The 21,113-nt window shown below is 42.0% G+C and overlaps 1 protein-coding gene across 1 annotated transcript; it reads left to right on the top strand.

The window, feature by feature from the left end:
• The first annotated feature begins 16,190 nt into the window (after nt 1-16,190).
• Nucleotides 16,191-20,847, top strand: nsmce1 (NSE1 component of SMC5/6 complex). Its single transcript, XM_029508621.1, has 8 exons — nt 16,191-16,392; nt 17,572-17,703; nt 17,898-18,019; nt 18,211-18,288; nt 18,739-18,885; nt 19,557-19,673; nt 20,312-20,438; nt 20,748-20,847. The coding sequence occupies exons 2-8, from the start codon at nt 17,586-17,588 to the stop codon at nt 20,780-20,782; spliced, it is 744 nt and encodes a 247-aa protein (XP_029364481.1). The 5' UTR covers nt 16,191-16,392; nt 17,572-17,585; the 3' UTR covers nt 20,783-20,847.
• The last annotated feature ends 266 nt before the right edge of the window (nt 20,848-21,113 follow it).

Here is a 21,113-nt window from a genome sequence, read left to right as displayed (position 1 = left end):
TGGGATGCGTGGATCCACGTAGGACGACCTTCGCACTTAACAGCTGTGTTGGTGGTCAGCAGGACGAGATGTGGTTTGGACCAGCGAGGTTCAAGGGCGTTCTTCCGTCGGAACTCTCTGATGCACACCCAATCCCCTGGTTGGATGTCGTGGCAGGACTGGTCGCTAGGAGAAGACTGGGCAGCTTTGACTTTTCTGTGGAATGACTTTACAGTGGTAGTTAGTGCAGAACAAAATGATATCATTGACTCATCCATGGCGTGAAGATCCATTTTTCCTATGCACAGGGCTGTGCTGCTGGGCACCGTCATGGGTCTGCCTGTAATAATTTCATGAGGTGTTAGTTTGTGTTTCCGGACAGGTGTGGACCTCATTGACATTAAGGCCAGGGGCAGCAGCGTTGTCCATTTCAACCCTGTTTCAGCGCACAGTTTCGCCAACTTGTTTTTCAAAATACCATTTTGTCGTTCCACCAGACCAGCAGACTGTGGATGGTATGGACAGTGTAGCCTCTGTTTGATTCCTAGAGACTTACAGAGTTCAGTCATTATTTGTCCCGTGAAATGGGTCCCACGATCTGAGTTTATGCTCAGTGGGATTCCAAATCTTGGAACGATGTCTTTCAGCAGGCATTTCACCACTGAGGCAGAATCAGTTTTCTTGCAAGGCCACGCTTCAGGCCAGTTTGAAAACATATCAACACATACAAGAACACTTTCATATCCCTCACATTTGGGCATATGAATAAAATCAATTTGTAGGGCTTCAAAAGGTCCTCGTGGCGGAGGATGTGTCGACGGCGTCGTCTGAACTGTCCTTCCTGGATTATGCTGTTGGCAGATTAAGCATTGTTCACAAAACTTCTTAGCATAGGAAGTAAATCCAGGAGCATACCAATCCTTCAGTACTGTCTGACACATCTTCTCTTTGCTCACATGCGACAAGCCGTGCGACATGCGGGCCAACCACGGGTACAGAGATGTCGGAGCCACAACACGGCCATCTCTGTGGAACCAAACGTTATTTACATATTTACATCCATGGGAAAGCCACAACCTATGCTCCTTCGCATCAGCGTTCTCCTGTAAGGATGCCACATCATTAGGAGAAGCAAGATCGTTAGCAGTTATGGAGGGACAGAGCTTTACATGGACAGGATCACCAATCTTGGCAGCTGCCTTGGCCGCATGGTCTGCCAAAGCATTGCCTTGAGAAACAGGATCATCAGACTTTGTGTGTGCTTCACATTTTACAACAGCAATGGATGAGGGCAGCTGACATGCATCCAACAATTCCCCAATCAATTTACCGTGTTTTACTGGCGTTCCAGAGGAGGTGATGAATCCTCGGTTTGCCCACAGCGTACCAAAATCATGCAAACAGCCAAACGCATATCTGGAATCTGTGTAAACTGTAACAGTTTTACCTTTTGCCAGATGACAGGCTCTCATCAGTGCATACAATTCAGCTACTTGGGCAGAGCTCGAGGATGGCAGAGCAGCACTTTCAATTACTGAGAAGTTATCACAAATTGCATACCCTGCATATGGCACTCCATTTTCTCTGTAAGCTGAGCCATCAGTGAAAAGAACAAGATCAGAGTTACAGAGTGGTGTTTCAGAAAGGTCTGGGCGAGGTTTAGAAGAGCATGAGACAACATCCATACAATTGTGAGGATCACCATCATCTTCCGTGGGCAATAGAGTGGCAGGGTTAAGAATAGAGCATCTTTTAAGGGTTATGTGAGGAGCTGTGAGTGTTAGTACATATTTCGCCTCCCTAGTTCCTGTCACATGCCTGTGAGCTTCCCTGGTAATCAGAGTGAGAGCATCATGTGGGATCATGACTGTGAGTGGAGAGCCTAATACAATATCAGCAGATTTGCTAATTGCAAGTGCTGTTGCAGCAACAGCTTTCAGGCAAGGAGGAAGTCCTCTCTCTACTGGATCCAGTCTGGAGGAAAAATAGGCAACAGGTCTGTAGGAGGAGTTATGGCGCTGTGTGAGAACAGATTGTGCAAAACCACATCTCTCGTGGGCAAACAGTGTGAAAGGCTGGTTGTAATCAGGAAGTCCAAGTGCAGGGGCTGACAGTAATGCTTGTTTCAACTCTTCAAATGAGTCATTAGCTTGTTGTGACCAAGTTAGGGGTTGTGTACAGATTGAGGGTTTGGACATCTCTTGGAGTGGGGCTGCAAGTGACGCATAATCCAGTATCCATTGTCTACAGTACCCTGTCATTCCCAAAAAAGTTTTCATCTGTGACGCACTAGTGGGTTTAGGCACTTCCAATATAGCTTTTACTCTAGATGGAGTGAGGACTCTTGTTGAGCCAGATAAAGTGTGTCCCAGATACTGGACTACAGTCTGACACATCTGGGCTTTCTTTAGTGAAGCTTTGTGTCCCTTTACAGCCAAAGCATTTAGGAGGACAATTGTGTCTGTCTCACAAGCAGAAGCAGAAGGAGAAGCTAGAAGTAGATCATCAACATACTGCACTAGAACAGAGCCTCCTGGAAATGAAACATCTTTTAAATCACTGTGCAAGGCACGAGAGAAGATAGTAGGTGACTCAGTGTATCCCTGGGGTAGTCTAGTGAATGTATATTGCTGTCCCTCATATGTGAATGCAAACAAATACTGGCTATCTGTATGCAGAGGGACAGAAAAGAATGCACTGCAGAGGTCAAGCACAGTATAATGAGTTGAATTGGCTGGCAGTGACGAGAGTACAGTGGTGGGATTTGGCACTAAGGGAAATCGTGGAAGCACTACCTTATTGATGGCTCGCAGATCTTGTACAAATCTGTATTCCTGTTTACCTGGTTTTTGAACGGGGAATATAGGAGTATTGCATGGGCTGTTACATGGCACTATTACTCCTTGTGTTAGCAAAGACTGAATCACTGGACGGATGCCTTCTCTCCTTTCCTGAGAAAGAGGATACTGTGGAATCCTTGGCAAGCAGGCGTCATGCTTCAGTAATACCTGTACAGGTTCAACTGTTTTAATCAACCCAACATCATTAGTGGAAGATGCCCATACTGTCGGGGGCACACTTGACACTATTCTGTCATAAACTTCCCCTTTCTCTTCACTAATGGGTTGAATTTGCTCTGTCAAGGTAGCTATCACAGCTGTTGCATTTTCATGGTTAGTCTCTAAGAAGATGCCATCAGGTGTGCAGTAGATAGTACAATTCAGTTTGCATAACAAATCTCTCCCTAACAGGTTCACTGGAGTGGTGTCTGACAAAAGAAAAGAGTGAGAAGTTGTGAAACTTGACGTATTTTCTGTGAAAGGACCAATAGACACTGTAGTAGGCTCAGATACAGGTAGACACAAAGGAATTCCTCCAACTCCCACAGCTCTCACTGTTTTTCTGGATGCTTTCAAATTTGTTGATTCCGTTGGTTTTAAAGTTGAAAGGGAAGCTCCAGTATCTACTAAAAATGATGTTGTTTTTCCATTTACATCTATCGTTAAATGAGGTTCTGCATTTGTTTTTGTTAATTTGATGAGTGGAGCCTGGGTCACACTCATTTCTGTTTCAAATTGGTTACTGTCCTGACAGCTCTATTGGTGATACTGTGGGGTTTGTTGGTCTTCCTCTTGATCACTTACTGGAGGTGCTGTAGGCAGGGTGGGTTTACCATGAGATGTCATGTATGGACAATCTCTTATCCAATGGTCTGTCTCACCACAACAGAAACAGCTGCCTTTGTGGACTTGTCTTCTCGGCCCTGGCCTTCGATTCCATTCCTTCCGTCTGAAGGGTCTGTATCTGCCACCTCCTTTGGCTGCTCCGCCTGTGTAGTGTGACACTTGGGCCGACATTAGCATTTCATGCATTTCACAGTCCTTTTGTTCACAGTTATCCCAGTGATGCTGGGCTATCTCCATAAGCTCGGACGTAGATTTCCCTGTCCAACCAACAGTTAACTGTACTTTACTCCTGATCTTTGGCTGAAGGCTGTTTACAAATGTGGTTTGCAGGTAACCAGGTGGAAGTCCATCAATTTGACTTTGAGACAGGCCACAGTTATCTTTTGCCACCGTGTGTAATCTTTCGCACAGTTCTCGAGGGTTCTCGTTCTTTCCTTGTCGGATTTTGTTGAGAGGAGTATAGTCGATCTGCTGTGTTACCTCCTTCTCAACAGCTGCAGCTATTATGCTGTAGAATCTATGAGCCTGTTCTGGTGCAATGTCTGCAAGTTCAGTGGGGTCACGGGGAATTTTACAAACATCTATCACCTTTTGTTTCACGTCAGCTGGCAAAGTCAATTTTAACAGTTGGACCAGGTCAGGAAGGTGAGGACTGTATATGGCACATACAGACTCCCATTCGTCCAGCCACTTTTGCTTGCTTTTCCTGACATCTTTTGGGAAATCTCCCACAATCTCCTTGAGCTCCCGTCGGCTCCAAGGCTTGTAAACGATGTCCTTTCCTATGGTAATGAGTGGGGCAAGCTTTGTTGGAACTGCTTTCTTTTGCTTTCCCCCTTTTCTCATTGTGGTTAATCCCTCTGCATTGTCCTGGCCAGATGGTTTGCCCATTCTGTACAATAAACAATCATCATCATCGTCATCATCGGTACTGCAGTCTTTTAGGCTTTTTAAAGGATAAAGACTTTGGACTTCGGTATCGATGGTCGGCAGCTCATCTTCTCTGAGATCTGGGTTACCTTTAGCTTTGCTTTCTTCTAATTGGGCCCGTAACTTTTTATTTTGGTCGATGAGGGCAGCTACTTGGGATTCAACATGGCGGCGTCTGCTTTCATCCCTCCAGAGTCTCAGGGAGGCAATATGCTTATTTCTGTCTCTACGACAACTCAGTCTGTCTCTCAAGTTTTTTAACCTCGATTGATCAAAAGTGCCATTCAGGGGAAATTTTAAGTGGCCATCATCAGCAGTTATCTCGGCCCATGTCATTACAAATTTTAAACTGTTTCTACCGTAATTGTCGAACATATATTTGGCTGGACCACTCAGCTCTCTCTCTGACCTTCCGCTGACACAACCTCCCATTGTCTGTATGTAAGTTCAAAACTTAAAATCACTCGCAATTGCTCACACTCCAAGCTCTGCTAAACTCCACAGGTCAAATCAGTTTACACAAAACTGGCCGAACAAATCAGGCCCACAACTTTAGTTTCAATAGTCCCTCTCTGGACTAAACTCAAAGTGTTCCAAACACTTAGGACCTCGTCCAAACACAATCACAGATTCAGCTACCTGGAATATTTGACCTTCTTAAGAGCAGAAAGATTCTATCACGCAATGCAAACAAGCTTACAATCCAGTTACTTATACAGACATGGTTACCCTATCAGCACTCTTACTCACAACCACACAGCAAACCTACTCAAAATCACGGATGGCGTCAACTTCTTTGGGATTCCAACTTCACAGACTTTCCAACAACACACAGTAGCATTAAATGGGTTCTCAAGAAGCTCCTTACCAATTCAGAATTTCTCAATTCAATGGCGTGTCTTTGGTCTGGAAGAAGGAGTCTCCTTGGAAGTATGTTGCCATCCGGGTCACGGCACCATATTGTTGAAGAAAAAACAATCTGAGTCTAATTCCAGGTTGGCTGAGGTGGTGTGAGTTTATTGAAGTTCCAGGTCATGGTGAGCCTACCGACACAGAGTGGGTCCGGTAACAGAGATTGACCGACACTGGCCGACCGACAGACTGACCGACAGAGAGACTCACAGAGACTCACAGAGAGACTCTCAGAGGGACTGACCCAATGTAGGGCCAGCTAACAGATATACCCTGTCCCCGGGTGTGGTCACAGACAGTTCATGCATGGATCGTATAGTGGGATGTGTATTACCGATTACCACAGGAGGGTGAACTCAGTAGGGGGCAGGGATGGTTCCCAGACAAGGCCACAGACAAAGGAACAAAAGGACAAGGGAATGACACTCAGGTAGACACTGATCAGCAGGGGAGCGAAGACAGGAGGAAATATCATTTGGTTGGGTTTGCCCCAGACGTGTAATGGCAAGTCCCTTTTCAAAGGAAATGTATCTAAGTTTGTAAATTCTTCTTCAATACACTCACATGACAAACGCTCATCCTGGCCGCCCTTTGGGAAACTGGGTTGGAAAATTAGGTTATGTCCTAGGTTAGTTGCAAGCAAGTGCATGATGTATAGGAAAGTCAATGATCCATTCACTGAACACTTAAAATATTTTTTCCCCGAAAGCCTATACATTTTCTGTTATCTCTTGCACGACATGCCCATAAAATAGGCTACAGGTCTACATAATTATCATTGTTCGATCAACCAGTTAAACTGTAGCATATACACAAGAAAAATTCAGCAACAAAGCATGGTATTTATTTACTCATAAAAATTATAAACAAATCAACAGGCGTGGACCGAAGCTAATAAGAAGAGGTCACGTGGGATGCTGGAGCCAATCGCAGCCCACTCTGGGTGACACGTCATCACGTTAGGTCAGGTGACGTAAATGTGAAATGGTGAAGTAGCGCAAATGTATGCTGCAACTCGAGCAGCGCTGTGGCGCAGCGGTAACGCTGCCGCCCCGCACCTAGGTTTGAGGGGGTTCGATTCCCGGCTAGGGTAGGTGATGTGGATGTAATGTATAATGTAATTGATGTAATGTAACCCCGGGGTTAGTGATGATGTTAATATGTATACATGATGTAAATGTAATGGTGATTGTATGATTTACTGTAACCCTAAATGTATGTAATGTGTGTGTATGTATGTAAAGGTCCATTCCCGGTGTGGGCACCTGAACGTGTCTACGAGTTAATTGGTTGCGAGTAATGGACTGGGCTAATGCAGATACGGCGCCCCCCCCAGGACCTAGGCCGAACCAGACCAGACCGGTCTGGCACCCCTCCAGGAACGGACCGAGACTAGACCGAAGACAGGACGCGTCCACAGACTAGACCAGTAAAGGAACAAGTCACCCTATTTTAGTGAAAGATTATGTAATATTTGAGTACTTGTTTTCTTGTTTTCTTCCTAATTGTAACACCCCCCCACACACACACACACATACACATACAACAAATGGTTTGGCCACCGATCCTTCGCTAAGCCCCGCCCCCATTGGTTACTGTTGCTATGCTAGTGTGTTGTTGGCTGACGTTCGGTAGAAAAATGTCCAGTCAGCATCAGTCCATCATCCAGTGATCAGAAAGGAAAATAAAGGGTTGAGAAATGTTCTATACAAATGTTTTTTTAAAAGGGTGTGATGGTGAATTTGGGACGAGAAACGTAGAGCGAGGTAACAAACAGGGCCGTTAGCTTGTAAAGTAAGCTAAGTGGACAGCTCTAATGCTAACGTCCATTAGCCTAGCTTGTATTAAAGCCCGACACAAAACGTTATCTTAGACAGAAACAGCTGAGTTTGGGAGCTCCATCAGAAAGGAAGAGACGGAGAGGGCTCCAGCTGCAGTCAGGTCACAGAGAAAGTGACATGGGGGGCAGAGGAATTTATTTAACATGTTGGCTTTATTTCTGCACAAAGATATTGACCGCAAATTTAGAAGAAGTACTCCACCTCTTCAGACACAAAAACATACACAAGGACCGGGACATTACTCGTGGTTAATGTTTTGTGTGTGTGTGTGTGTGTGTGTGTGTGTCTGTGTGCGTGCGTGCGTGCGTGCTTGCGCGCGTGCGCGCAGGCAGACAGACCTGTATTCTGTGATGAGGAGTTGGACCGTGTTGTTGTAAGGGATGTCCACAGAAGACATCCAAACTCTGGCTACAAGCTAATGGGTGTTCCAGGTAATAATACGGCCACGATGTATGATGTAGAATGACCCGATCGTTATGGAGAAATAATCCAGGTAGGATGAGGATCATACATCGTGGCTACAAGCCATTTCTCCATAACGAAAAGGGGAAAAGGCCCAGTGAGGAGACAGAAGAAGAGCCTGCGACTTCCATGAAATGAAAGCTTCATTGCCAGGATGTTACGAGGACGCTGCTAATAAAGTTGCATAGGAGTGCACAGTGGATTCACGTGTATTGTGATGTTTAGGAAATTGCACAGTTTTTATGCCGATCGTATCGTTTTATTTTGTTGCATGTATCCGCCACACCTTAAATGCCGGTCCGTGGGAATACTGTCTGACATTGAACCGGTCCGTGGCTCAAAAAAGGCCATAGACGACACTTATGTGAGCGTGAAAAAGTTTGCATTTGGAGTCCTGTCGATCTTTGGATCCACATACCTGTGCCAGCAGATTTTTTTCCACACTGAGCTTTATAAAAACCAAACATCGCTCACGGCTCACGGACGAGAGCCCGCAATGCTGCATGAAGCTAAAAGTGGCATCTTAAGAGCTGTCCGGTGAAGTGCAGCGGCAGAAGTCCCATTAACCAGGTGAGAGAAATTATTTAACGAGCTATTATTTTGGAAAAATATATGTCTATATCAGACCCTGAACTGATGTACTGTATTTATGTTTCATATTCAGGTTGGCTTCTGCACGTCACCTAAAGAAAGAATTACGGCACATGACTTAATCTGGCATTTTTTGTTTTCCCTTATTAATATCATATTTTGATTTTACAATGAGTCAAACAGGCCTGCATTAGTTGAAAAGGTTTAATTGCCAGTGTCTTTTGTTTCTTTCAGAATTCAAAATAATTTGATGTTTGGTGTTTGGTGGAAAATAAAAAAGGACTTTTCTGTACACACTTTATTTCATAAAGGTAACAAATTCATAAAGCATAGGTTTAAATCAAATATATGTCACACAAAGTGTTACATACATACATACACTAACACTTTGTGTGTGTTAGTGTGCACAATAAACCAACGCATGTACTGAGAAAATATCCACATTTGGGGAATTCGCAGTGTTCCGTACAAAAAATTATTTATTTATTTATTATGCAGTCAAGAATCCCACATCTGGGGGATTCTTGACTGCATAATTTCCGGTAGTGGGGGACTGCGATCGCAATCTCCCCTGATTTCATGTGAAAAATAATTCTTATCCTTACGTCAGCCTATCGTGGATATTTTCTCAGTACATGTGTTAGTTTATTGTGCACACTAACACTTTGTGTGTGTTAGTGTGCACACACTAACGCTTACGTTAGTGTGCAGTACATGTGTTGGTTTATTGTGCACACTAACACACACAAGGTGTTAGTGTGCACACACTAACGCTTACGTTAGTGATCAGTACATGTGTTGCTTTATTGTGCACACTAACACACACAAGGTGTTAGTGTGCACACACTAACGCTTACGTTAGTGTGCATGCATGTCGGCGGAGGGGCAATAATTTTGCTCCTCCGCCAACACGCAACCCAAAGTGGGTTGGTCTAGCTGGCTGGGCGGGTGTCCCCACCGTCCTCTGCCGGTCCCCAAGGCCCTCGGGCCGGCGGAGGAGGACGGGGTGCCCCCGGCGGACTGCCACCCATCCATATGCCGGTAGCTGCTCCTCAGCTACAAACAGATAAACAGCTGGAGCTCCAGCTTACACCCTCTGTGCCGAGAGATCTGTGACGTCCTCAATGACGCAGCTGTGGAATGACGCAGGATATGCCCTTATATGGATGTGTAGGAGGCTGAAAACTACCGATTTATTCTTGTTTTTTTTTTATGGGAACAGGCTCTCGCTCTTTTTCAATCAATAATTTTATTATTGTAGGATTTCTTCGAAGTAACATTTGAGACAGACATTCAGATCCATAGACCCAGTTCTCGGGGATGTCACGTGACTTCCTTTGTTTACGCCGCCATTTTGGCAGTAAATGGAACAGAAAAAAGCTCTTGCCGGTGTGTCAACCGGTTCGGTTCCCCCAAGTTCCTGTTCCCCTTTACGCTGATTTACTGTTGAGTCGTGCGTACTTAAAGAAGAAACGCAAATAGAAACACAGCTGGGTGTACGGAAAGCGCAATGGAACTAGCCAATGTGTGGGTTACTGGTATGGTATTTATTATAGAACAAAATAAATTGAGAATGCATTTGTTCGGCCATTCTTTGTCAATCTTTGTGTAAATGGATGCCAGCTAGCATAGCTGTGTGAGAGTAGCCTACGTTCAGTAAACCTCACTGCCGGATCACTTACACTAGTTAGTCGCTTCAATATGGACTGCTAGCTAACTGGTTAGCTAACTGGTTAGCATGCTGGACTGACGGATTGATGACATTATTTTTGACGTATAACGTAACTATTGCTTACCGCTCATTTGGAAACGGGCGGAACGCCTGCAAATGACATATTTCTGCTCCTCGGAAACACCCACCGGAAAGTGTCCGCATGTTTCGTAATTCACGAACTCGTTGAACACAAGTTTGTCCATTTTACCATAATGAACATACACTCACATGACAAACGCTCATCCTGGCCGCCCTTTGGGAAACTGGGTTGGAAAATTAGGTTATGTCCTAGGTTAGTTGCAAGCAAGTGCATGATGTATAGGAAAGTCAATGATCCATTCACTGAACACTTAAAATATTTTTTCCCCGAAAGCCTATACATTTTCTGTTATCTCTTGCACGACATGCCCATAAAATAGGCTACAGGTCTACATAATTATCATTGTTCGATCAACCAGTTAAACTGTAGCATATACACAAGAAAAATTCAGCAACAAAGCATGGTATTTATTTACTCATAAAAATTATAAACAAATCAACAGGCGTGGACCGAAGCTAATAAGAAGAGGTCACGTGGGATGCTGGAGCCAATCGCAGCCCACTCTGGGTGACACGTCATCACGTTAGGTCAGGTGACGTAAATGTGAAATGGTGAAGTAGCGCAAATGTATGCTGCAACTCGAGCAGCGCTGTGGCGCAGCGGTAACGCTGCCGCCCCGCACCTAGGTTTGAGGGGGTTCGATTCCCGGCTAGGGTAGGTGATGTGGATGTAATGTATAATGTAATTGATGTAATGTAACCCCGGGGTTAGTGATGATGTTAATATGTATACATGATGTAAATGTAATGGTGATTGTATGATTTACTGTAACCCTAAATGTATGTAATGTGTGTGTATGTATGTAAAGGTCCATTCCCGGTGTGGGCACCTGAACGTGTCTACGAGTTAATTGGTTGCGAGTAATGGACTGGGCTAATGCAGATACGGCGCCCCCCCCAGGACCTAGGCCGAACCAGACCAGACCGGTCTGGCACCCCTCCAGGAACGGACCGAGACTAGACCGAAGACAGGACGCGTCCACAGACTAGACCAGTAAAGGAACAAGTCACCCTATTTTAGTGAAAGATTATGTAATATTTGAGTACTTGTTTTCTTGTTTTCTTCCTAATTGTAACACCCCCCCACACACACACACACATACACATACAACAAATGGTTTGGCCACCGATCCTTCGCTAAGCCCCGCCCCCATTGGTTACTGTTGCTATGCTAGTGTGTTGTTGGCTGACGTTCGGTAGAAAAATGTCCAGTCAGCATCAGTCCATCATCCAGTGATCAGAAAGGAAAATAAAGGGTTGAGAAATGTTCTATACAAATGTTTTTTTAAAAGGGTGTGATGGTGAATTTGGGACGAGAAACGTAGAGCGAGGTAACAAACAGGGCCGTTAGCTTGTAAAGTAAGCTAAGTGGACAGCTCTAATGCTAACGTCCATTAGCCTAGCTTGTATTAAAGCCCGACACAAAACGTTATCTTAGACAGAAACAGCTGAGTTTGGGAGCTCCATCAGAAAGGAAGAGACGGAGAGGGCTCCAGCTGCAGTCAGGTCACAGAGAAAGTGACATGGGGGGCAGAGGAATTTATTTAACATGTTGGCTTTATTTCTGCACAAAGATATTGACCGCAAATTTAGAAGAAGTACTCCACCTCTTCAGACACAAAAACATACACAAGGACCGGGACATTACTCGTGGTTAATGTTTTGTGTGTGTGTGTGTGTGTGTGTGTGTCTGTGTGCGTGCGTGCGTGCGTGCTTGCGCGCGTGCGCGCAGGCAGACAGACCTGTATTCTGTGATGAGGAGTTGGACCGTGTTGTTGTAAGGGATGTCCACAGAAGACATCCAAACTCTGGCTACAAGCTAATGGGTGTTCCAGGTAATAATACGGCCACGATGTATGATGTAGAATGACCCGATCGTTATGGAGAAATAATCCAGGTAGGATGAGGATCATACATCGTGGCTACAAGCCATTTCTCCATAACGAAAAGGGGAAAAGGCCCAGTGAGGAGACAGAAGAAGAGCCTGCGACTTCCATGAAATGAAAGCTTCATTGCCAGGATGTTACGAGGACGCTGCTAATAAAGTTGCATAGGAGTGCACAGTGGATTCACGTGTATTGTGATGTTTAGGAAATTGCACAGTTTTTATGCCGATCGTATCGTTTTATTTTGTTGCATGTATCCGCCACACCTTAAATGCCGGTCCGTGGGAATACTGTCTGACATTGAACCGGTCCGTGGCTCAAAAAAGGCCATAGACGACACTTATGTGAGCGTGAAAAAGTTTGCATTTGGAGTCCTGTCGATCTTTGGATCCACATACCTGTGCCAGCAGATTTTTTTCCACACTGAGCTTTATAAAAACCAAACATCGCTCACGGCTCACGGACGAGAGCCCGCAATGCTGCATGAAGCTAAAAGTGGCATCTTAAGAGCTGTCCGGTGAAGTGCAGCGGCAGAAGTCCCATTAACCAGGTGAGAGAAATTATTTAACGAGCTATTATTTTGGAAAAATATATGTCTATATCAGACCCTGAACTGATGTACTGTATTTATGTTTCATATTCAGGTTGGCTTCTGCACGTCACCTAAAGAAAGAATTACGGCACATGACTTAATCTGGCATTTTTTGTTTTCCCTTATTAATATCATATTTTGATTTTACAATGAGTCAAACAGGCCTGCATTAGTTGAAAAGGTTTAATTGCCAGTGTCTTTTGTTTCTTTCAGAATTCAAAATAATTTGATGTTTGGTGTTTGGTGGAAAATAAAAAAGGACTTTTCTGTACACACTTTATTTCATAAAGGTAACAAATTCATAAAGCATAGGTTTAAATCAAATATATGTCACACAAAGTGTTACATACATACATACACTAACACTTTGTGTGTGTTAGTGTGCACAATAAACCAACGCATGTACTGAGAAAATATCCACATTTGGGGAATTCGCAGTGTTCCGTACAAAAAATTATTTATTTATTTATTATGCAGTCAAGAATCCCACATCTGGGGGATTCTTGACTGCATAATTTCCGGTAGTGGGGGACTGCGATCGCAATCTCCCCTGATTTCATGTGAAAAATAATTCTTATCCTTACGTCAGCCTATCGTGGATATTTTCTCAGTACATGTGTTAGTTTATTGTGCACACTAACACTTTGTGTGTGTTAGTGTGCACACACTAACGCTTACGTTAGTGTGCAGTACATGTGTTGGTTTATTGTGCACACTAACACACACAAGGTGTTAGTGTGCACACACTAACGCTTACGTTAGTGATCAGTACATGTGTTGCTTTATTGTGCACACTAACACACACAAGGTGTTAGTGTGCACACACTAACGCTTACGTTAGTGTGCATGCATGTCGGCGGAGGGGCAATAATTTTGCTCCTCCGCCAACACGCAACCCAAAGTGGGTTGGTCTAGCTGGCTGGGCGGGTGTCCCCACCGTCCTCTGCCGGTCCCCAAGGCCCTCGGGCCGGCGGAGGAGGACGGGGTGCCCCCGGCGGACTGCCACCCATCCATATGCCGGTAGCTGCTCCTCAGCTACAAACAGATAAACAGCTGGAGCTCCAGCTTACACCCTCTGTGCCGAGAGATCTGTGACGTCCTCAATGACGCAGCTGTGGAATGACGCAGGATATGCCCTTATATGGATGTGTAGGAGGCTGAAAACTACAGATTTATTCTTTTTTTATGGAAACAGGCTCTCGCTCTTTTTTTAATCAATAATTTTATTATTGTAAGATTTCTTCGAAGTAACATACATTTTTTGTTATCTCTTGCACAACATGCCCATAAAATAGGCTACAGGTCTACATAATTATCATTGATCGATCAACCAGTTAAACTGTAGCATATACACAAGAAAAATTCAGCAACAAAGCATGTTATTGCTGCCGCATTTTTTTTTCCACAGGCAGGTGATGTCCGCCCCCAACTTGTTCCGTGTAGGAACAGCAGAAAATGTCTTTGTGGAGTGTCAAGACTGCAGTGGAGCAGACCAAATAGTTCGAATTTCTGTCATGACTCATCTAAACACAATGCTGGCTTACCAGTGCCTCTAACTTCCAGGGATTTGGACAAATAACGGTAAATACTTCTTATTGATTGTCATGTCAATCTTCTGTCATGACCTGAAACAATCCATTTAAAAGGAAATACTTATTACACACACACACACTTTGTGTTCATGCCTCTTCTTATTGGATGCAGATTCTTGCAGAAATAGTCACGAAGGATCCAGATGTAAAACAGTATGTCCACCTGCAAGCTCAGTTCCCTGACCGTATGTTGGAGAAGGTTGTTTTAGTGTCCTTCCAGTCCGGCTACATCTTTATACAGACTGCTAAGACCCTATACACCCCCAACAGTAGAGGTGAGTCTTCTCCTATGCTGAGAATCACACTAATTTCTGTGAGTGTCCCTAATAAATACATCAAATGAATTTAGTACAGTTACTAATGTAATGTGATTTTATTTTTTTTTTCCTCATGAATGTCTTCACTACAATACACTAATGAGGTCCACTTAGTAATATGATATTCATCTGTCAGTATTTAACAGCTGATCTGTTCCCTGCTGTCATCTTCACCTCCTCAGTAATTACTAAAACACACACAGTGTTGAACCTTGCTTTGACAGTAATATTCATGTGGCTCCTTGAAACAGCCATCCCACCATCCATTTGAAAAGTGACTAGGAGTTATGTTGCAACTTCTTTGTTGTACTATTTGTTTTACTATATTTGTGAAGTGCCATGGTCTGTTGTTTTTAGAGTTCTGAAGGCAAGATTTTTCCTCATGATAAAATCTTTCTGAATGTGGGAACCTACTCTGGAGCCTACACACTTGATCAAAATGAGATCAAGGTGAGAACAGGTGAGAATTTTTTATTTTTATTTTATTTTTATGAAGCTGAGTATAGTTTCTATTCTATATACAGCAGATCAGTTCAATGACAAGTACATCATATACATGTGACATTAGAGTAGGGCAGATGTTTTCTCATTGTTTCTGGCGGCAGGCTGAAGTTTTGAATCCAGGAGATATTCAAAGTCAAACTAAGAGATTAGCATCAATGTCATTTCAACAGCTTCAAGACTAACAATCAGTGTAGGTGCCCAAAATGTTTAACCTTTCTTTTTCCCCATTCCAATCTGTTTGCAAATGGAAGTTTAAACATGCAGGTGTGGCAAAGTTGGAACAAATCACTGGCGATCCAGGGGCATTAGTTGGACTGCTGGCAGTTGACAAAGGCACAGAAGTCTTGAGTTACAAGAAACTCCTCACCCAGAAAAAGGCAGTCTTCGCACTTTCTTTCTCTTTAAATTTCTGAAAGACTTTTAAATGAGGTGTTTTGGTTTGGTAAGGTCTTCTTGTGTGGAGTCATTTCATTTCCTTCCTGGATTGGAAATCAAAGGGGGAAAAACAGTCAATTTCTGCCGATCTGGCTTTATGTACATGTTTGGTTGTATGTTGAGGTTTAAATTATTGAATTATTAGTTTAAATTATTTAAATTATTAGTTGATTATTTCCAATCAACTGTGGATTTTTGTGAGAGGGATGTTGAGACTGTTGAACATGTTTTCTTTCAGTTTGAACCTGTGCAGGAACTTTGGATGCCATTTCGGAGTTACTGTAACTTCATTCCAAAGAGATAAAATTACATCCTTTAAACTGGATGTCAATTAAACATTCAGTGCTCTTCATGGAGAAAAAAAACATCGAAGGGCATAAGAAAAGTCTTTTGCCTTAATCAAAACCTAAGGCGGAAGAAGGATGAGGAGAGAAGGGATGAGAATGGAAGAGGAAAGACTGATGTCGCTGTATTTCACAAGGTGGTGGTAATGCACCTAAAAAGAAAGAAGAAAAAGAGAAAAAAAGAAGAAGAAGAAGAAGAAGAAGAAGAAGAAGAAGAAGAAGAAGAAGAAGAAGAAGAAGAAGAAGAAGAAGAAGAAGAAGAAGAAGAAGAAGAAGAAGAAGAAGAAGAAGAAGAAGAAGAAGAAGAAGAAGAAGAAGAAGAAGAAGAAGAAGAAGAAGAAGAAGAAGAAGAAGAAGAAGAAGAAGAAGAAGAAGAAGAAGAAGAAGAAGAAGAACCGTGGTGTGTGCAGCCTCCGCGGCCACAGGCGGCACTGCCTCACCGGCTCACCGGCCCGGAAGTGTCCGACAGGAGCAACAGGAAGCCGCCAACTGCTGAAGAAGAGACCAGGTACGTTTCCTCATCTCTTACCTTAACCAAACGGTCTGTTTGTCTACTCTTAAGTCAAAAAGTCACCACAAACTACAACGACAAATAACCGGAGTTCGCAGTTGCCTGACGGGTGTCTGCGCAGGCGCAGATGAGTTAGATTGGATCAGTGTTTACACCACCATTGTTGTGATGATGATGGAGTCAGGACACGGTATTGGTCCCAAGTCTGAATGTGTTGTTCATACTCGGATGTTTGTAGTTTTTCAGCTCCCACTCAGTGAAACTATAGAGGCTCATACAGCAGCCGTGCGGCTGATCCGTTATATTTCAGCATCCGATCAAAGTTCAGGGATAAGCTGTTTGTTTTAATGTTAAAACTCTGGCTCCACTTGTACCTGTACCGTGCTACAGCTATTTATCCCACCCTCAGTGATATGTGGACAAACTGACAGAAACACTCAATACAATTCAACAATTCAGCCTTCCCATACACTTTTTAATTCTTCTTCTTCTTCTTCTTATTATTATTATTATTTCATTTGAATTATGGATCAAATTGAATAATACAACAGTACAGAAAACATGAATGCAGCCGTCGCAGGCCCTCACAGCCAAAGCTGTGTGTAGCTTTTGTGTGTACTGCAACATTACATAACTAGACAAGGAGTCTGCAGCAATTTTATAAGCTAAGAGGACAAACAAGGGTTTCAGCATCTTTAATGAGGAAATGTTGCACTTTCCTTGATTGTGAATACTCATACATGGTAAACTCAGTTATTCAAGAAAATAGCAAAGGTTAATAATCGTCAACATTATGAAGACTAACTAATTAATGTGGAAAGAATGGCAGATAGATCACTCATGAAAATAAGTTAAAGACAACCCCAATGTTGTGTCTTATAAACATCCTAAAACTCAAACTCAGAGACACAAATGAGTGTAGAATGGTGTTTTGGAGGAGCAGTGAATGCTGAGCATTTTCCGTTAAAAACAGAAAATCTTCTCTTTGTCCCAAGGTGGAATGGAACTTACAACACACTTTTACTCATTGGTCCTCATCTCCCTGCCTTTCTAACCTAACTGTTTTCAAGTCTCTTTAGAAATTTCTCTGTGGAAACCCGTTTGACTGTGTGAAGTTTCAGTTTCTCTGGACTTTAAGTCTAAGACCATCCAATTCCCATTTCCCTGAATGTGTAGTTCAGTCCAGAGCCATGTCACGACAAATGGGAGACAGCCATCGAAGATTTCTACAGACCATGATGGCTAATGGCATTGTTGATGAACAAGGAGCAAAGACTCTTTATCAGCGCTGCTGTGAAATACACAACAGTAAGTCTTTTCTATGCATTACAGTACTCAAAGTACATCAGGAAACATCACTCATAGGTCAAAGCCTGTGCTGATCCCTGAATGACAGGAGTAGAGATAACCACAGCAAACTATAATTATTGTCATGATATTGGCAGTAAAATTATATTTGTAAAGTGTAAAAATTAGAGCATTTTTTTTCCTCCCCCCCTCAGCACAGTATGCCCCTGATAAACTGGATGAGTTCATTGATATCCTCAACTCAAGGCTTCAGCCTTTGTTCATGCAGATTAGAAAAGGGATGTCTGAAGAAAATGGTCAGCAATACTATGCCTTGGTAAGTATGCAATATGTTTTAGAATCACAAAGAGTTTTCATTTGTTTGTAAAGATGGTGAGTATCGCAGGAATGTGAACGATGACTGCAGAGGGTCACAAAAGGAAACATTTACAAATTGATAAAACACTTTATAAGCCATGCTATAAAAAATGGCATGTGTGACCAATCCGTTATTCCACTCCTGTTCAGGTAAATATGGCTGAGACTGACGTAACCAGAATGTCATCAGATTATGCCGACAATGAGCTTGAGTTGTTCCAAAAGACGGTGAGTTCACTGGAGGATTCATTCCAGTCCAACAACTTTTTGTATACTCTCCCTATAACCCTGAAATATGAGCCGACTGTCACGTCTTTGTCTGGTCATCCTTTTATTTAGACTGAGTGGCCTGAAATCTAAGGAACCCCTGGACATTACAATGGGAAAATCAACAGTGACATAATAAAATACTACCTTTATCTGCCTAATACTACCTACAGTATATCAGATCACATACCACACACATTGTCTGTACCATACAAAAGTGCCTAAAACATGTACATGTATCAACCCAATGACGTGATAAACAAAATATCCACTGGAATCAACATCTGTCATCTGGATATTATCACAAGGGTTCCATTTACACAAATCAATATTTACAGTTATGAACTATTGTGATGGCCATTAACACTAGTAGATCATGCCATGAATGACTAACTAGATGTTGCAATGCAGATGGACCTGATTGTGAGCTCTGAAAACGGCAAGGCCTGTTCCACGGACATCTTGAACAGTGCCGACACACTGACAACCAAAAAGCTGAAGAAGAGTGAGACAGAGCACCTTCTGCAACGACTTGTGCACGACAAATGGCTCACTGAGGTACAATATTTACCATGCTGCCAGTAATTCCCCAAATCATGTTGAAGTTGCATTCTCTCTGTTAAATTTTCTACAAACTGTTTTCATATTTTGTGTGCACAGATTATGTTTTTCATAAAGTTTTTTTTATAGCATTGCACATCAGTCACTACTATAATCCATTATGTTCATTATGTTCAGTTAACATTAGCAGAGCTGGTTTTCAGCTGTCAAACTCATATTCTCTCTAAAAGCATTCTGATTCAATTAGTTTTAGTGACAAATAACCAATCCTTACAACACAATAGTACCAGGGCTGTGCATTTAAAAGAGCATGAAGCTATCGCTACTCCTTAAAAATCAGGTCACTGAAAGAGGTGAAGGGATTCAGTGTTTTGTGAGGTGAAAGATATACTTCCGATGGCAATGAGCTTACAATGAGAACAGTTAAGATTCCTTCATATTCTGATAAGCTGACTTTTAAATTATGCAGATGCAAAACCTTAAAATGTGCCAGCACAAATAATAATTTTACATTTTCAATTTAAAATGGTGCTACATACATTGAATCAGCTACTGAACTGAAGTGTAACTACTCTGTGCTAACCACATTTCACTACAACTTTGTGTTGTTGGCTTTTCTTTTTCTGGTTTTCATTTTGGGCGGGTGTGTGCGATTGATGTCTGTTTAGAAACGGGGGGAATACACCTTGTCCACCAGGTGTATTATAGAGATGGAGCCATACATCCGCACAATGTATCAAGACCAGGTCAAAGTCTGCCACATCTGTCACAACTTTGCTTTCCAGGTAAAAGTTGCTCTGTTCATCTAAAACAGTGACAATTAAGCAATGATTTCAATTATAGTCAATGTTTTAATTTGACACAATGCCAACCACTTCCACTATAAATCTGTGTGTTACTGGTTAGTTTTTCGTGTTTAAATGAAGACAGGCTGCTACTTACATGACTGTATTTATAATTGATGCTAAGATGAATATTCATGCTAGCAGTTTTGTCATTGAATGGCAGTTAAAAATAATTCTGACAGTAGTGTAAAAAGAGTTTTTTTCAGAGGCCTTTCAGACTTACTGTCAAGAAACTAGAAACAGAAATGTATTCAAAGAATTCATTGTTCACCGGACTGAACATATATGATACATGTTGCTGCAGCATAAATAGATAAAGTAACTTTAACATAATTGCGATGCTTTGATGAGCTGTATTTGTCTTTAACACTATTTACCTTCTCAAAGGTAGACTTTTTTTTTTTTTTTACACTTTATCTTGCACATAACAGCCTACCATACGTTATTCGTTGTTGCTGTTGGAATAACAAAATCGGTTGTGTGTGTGTGTGTATATATATATATATATTAATTATTATTATTATTTTTTTTTTTGTTGTTGTTTTTATTTTATTATTATTATTATTTTTTTTTTGTAGTGCCAAATCTGTGAAAATCCAGCCTGTAGCATAAAAATACACAACCCTTGTGTGGCCAGATACTTTAAAGGAAGGTCAGAGCCTCGATGCCCGGCTTGTGATGACTTCTGGCCACATGAAATCCCAGGTATTTATTTTAACTTTGCGTTTATGTGTGACTGTTGTCTCCACATGTATTATATCCACCATAATGACTTTAAATCCCTTTTGAGTCCCACTTTTTATTATTTATTCTTTGTAATTTGCTATTGTAGGTTCTGAGTTTTGTAATATTCTAATTTGTTGCTTGAATTATTGGAACTAAGCATTGAAAAAGAATTCATTAAAATCAATGCCTTGTATGTATATTTTCCTTAATGAAGGGCAAACGTCTTAAATGAAAACACACTCTCTCTGCCTTGTTTGTGTGACATGTTATTTGTTCTGTTCATTACAGAAGTCAGACGGCCCCATTCCCATTCCAGGAAATAGGACTCAAGCAATGAATCTTTTTTTTTTTTTTTTTTTTTTTCTTCTTGTGATGACTTTCATAGTTTTAACACAGCAATATTATTGTTCATACAAATGTTTTAATTTTTACCAAAATAAATGTGAATATTTGATTGAAATGAAATTTATTCAATCTATTTTCACAGTCATTAAAAAAACAAAAGCACTGTTATACATGTTATACATGTTATACCCAAACTTTCCTTTACTGTCCTCCTGGATTTTTGGTCGGACAGAAATCTAATGGTCATCACCAGAGCCTCATTTTTTTTACACAACACAAAATTATAATTTGTCATAAAGCTGATAACAG

Source organism: Echeneis naucrates, chromosome 1 (assembly GCF_900963305.1).
Source record: "Echeneis naucrates chromosome 1, fEcheNa1.1, whole genome shotgun sequence".
Taxonomy (NCBI): Eukaryota; Metazoa; Chordata; class Actinopteri; order Carangiformes; family Echeneidae; genus Echeneis; species Echeneis naucrates.
The sequence above is the reverse complement of the archived record's forward strand: the minus strand, read 5'-3'. Positions and strand labels throughout refer to the sequence as shown.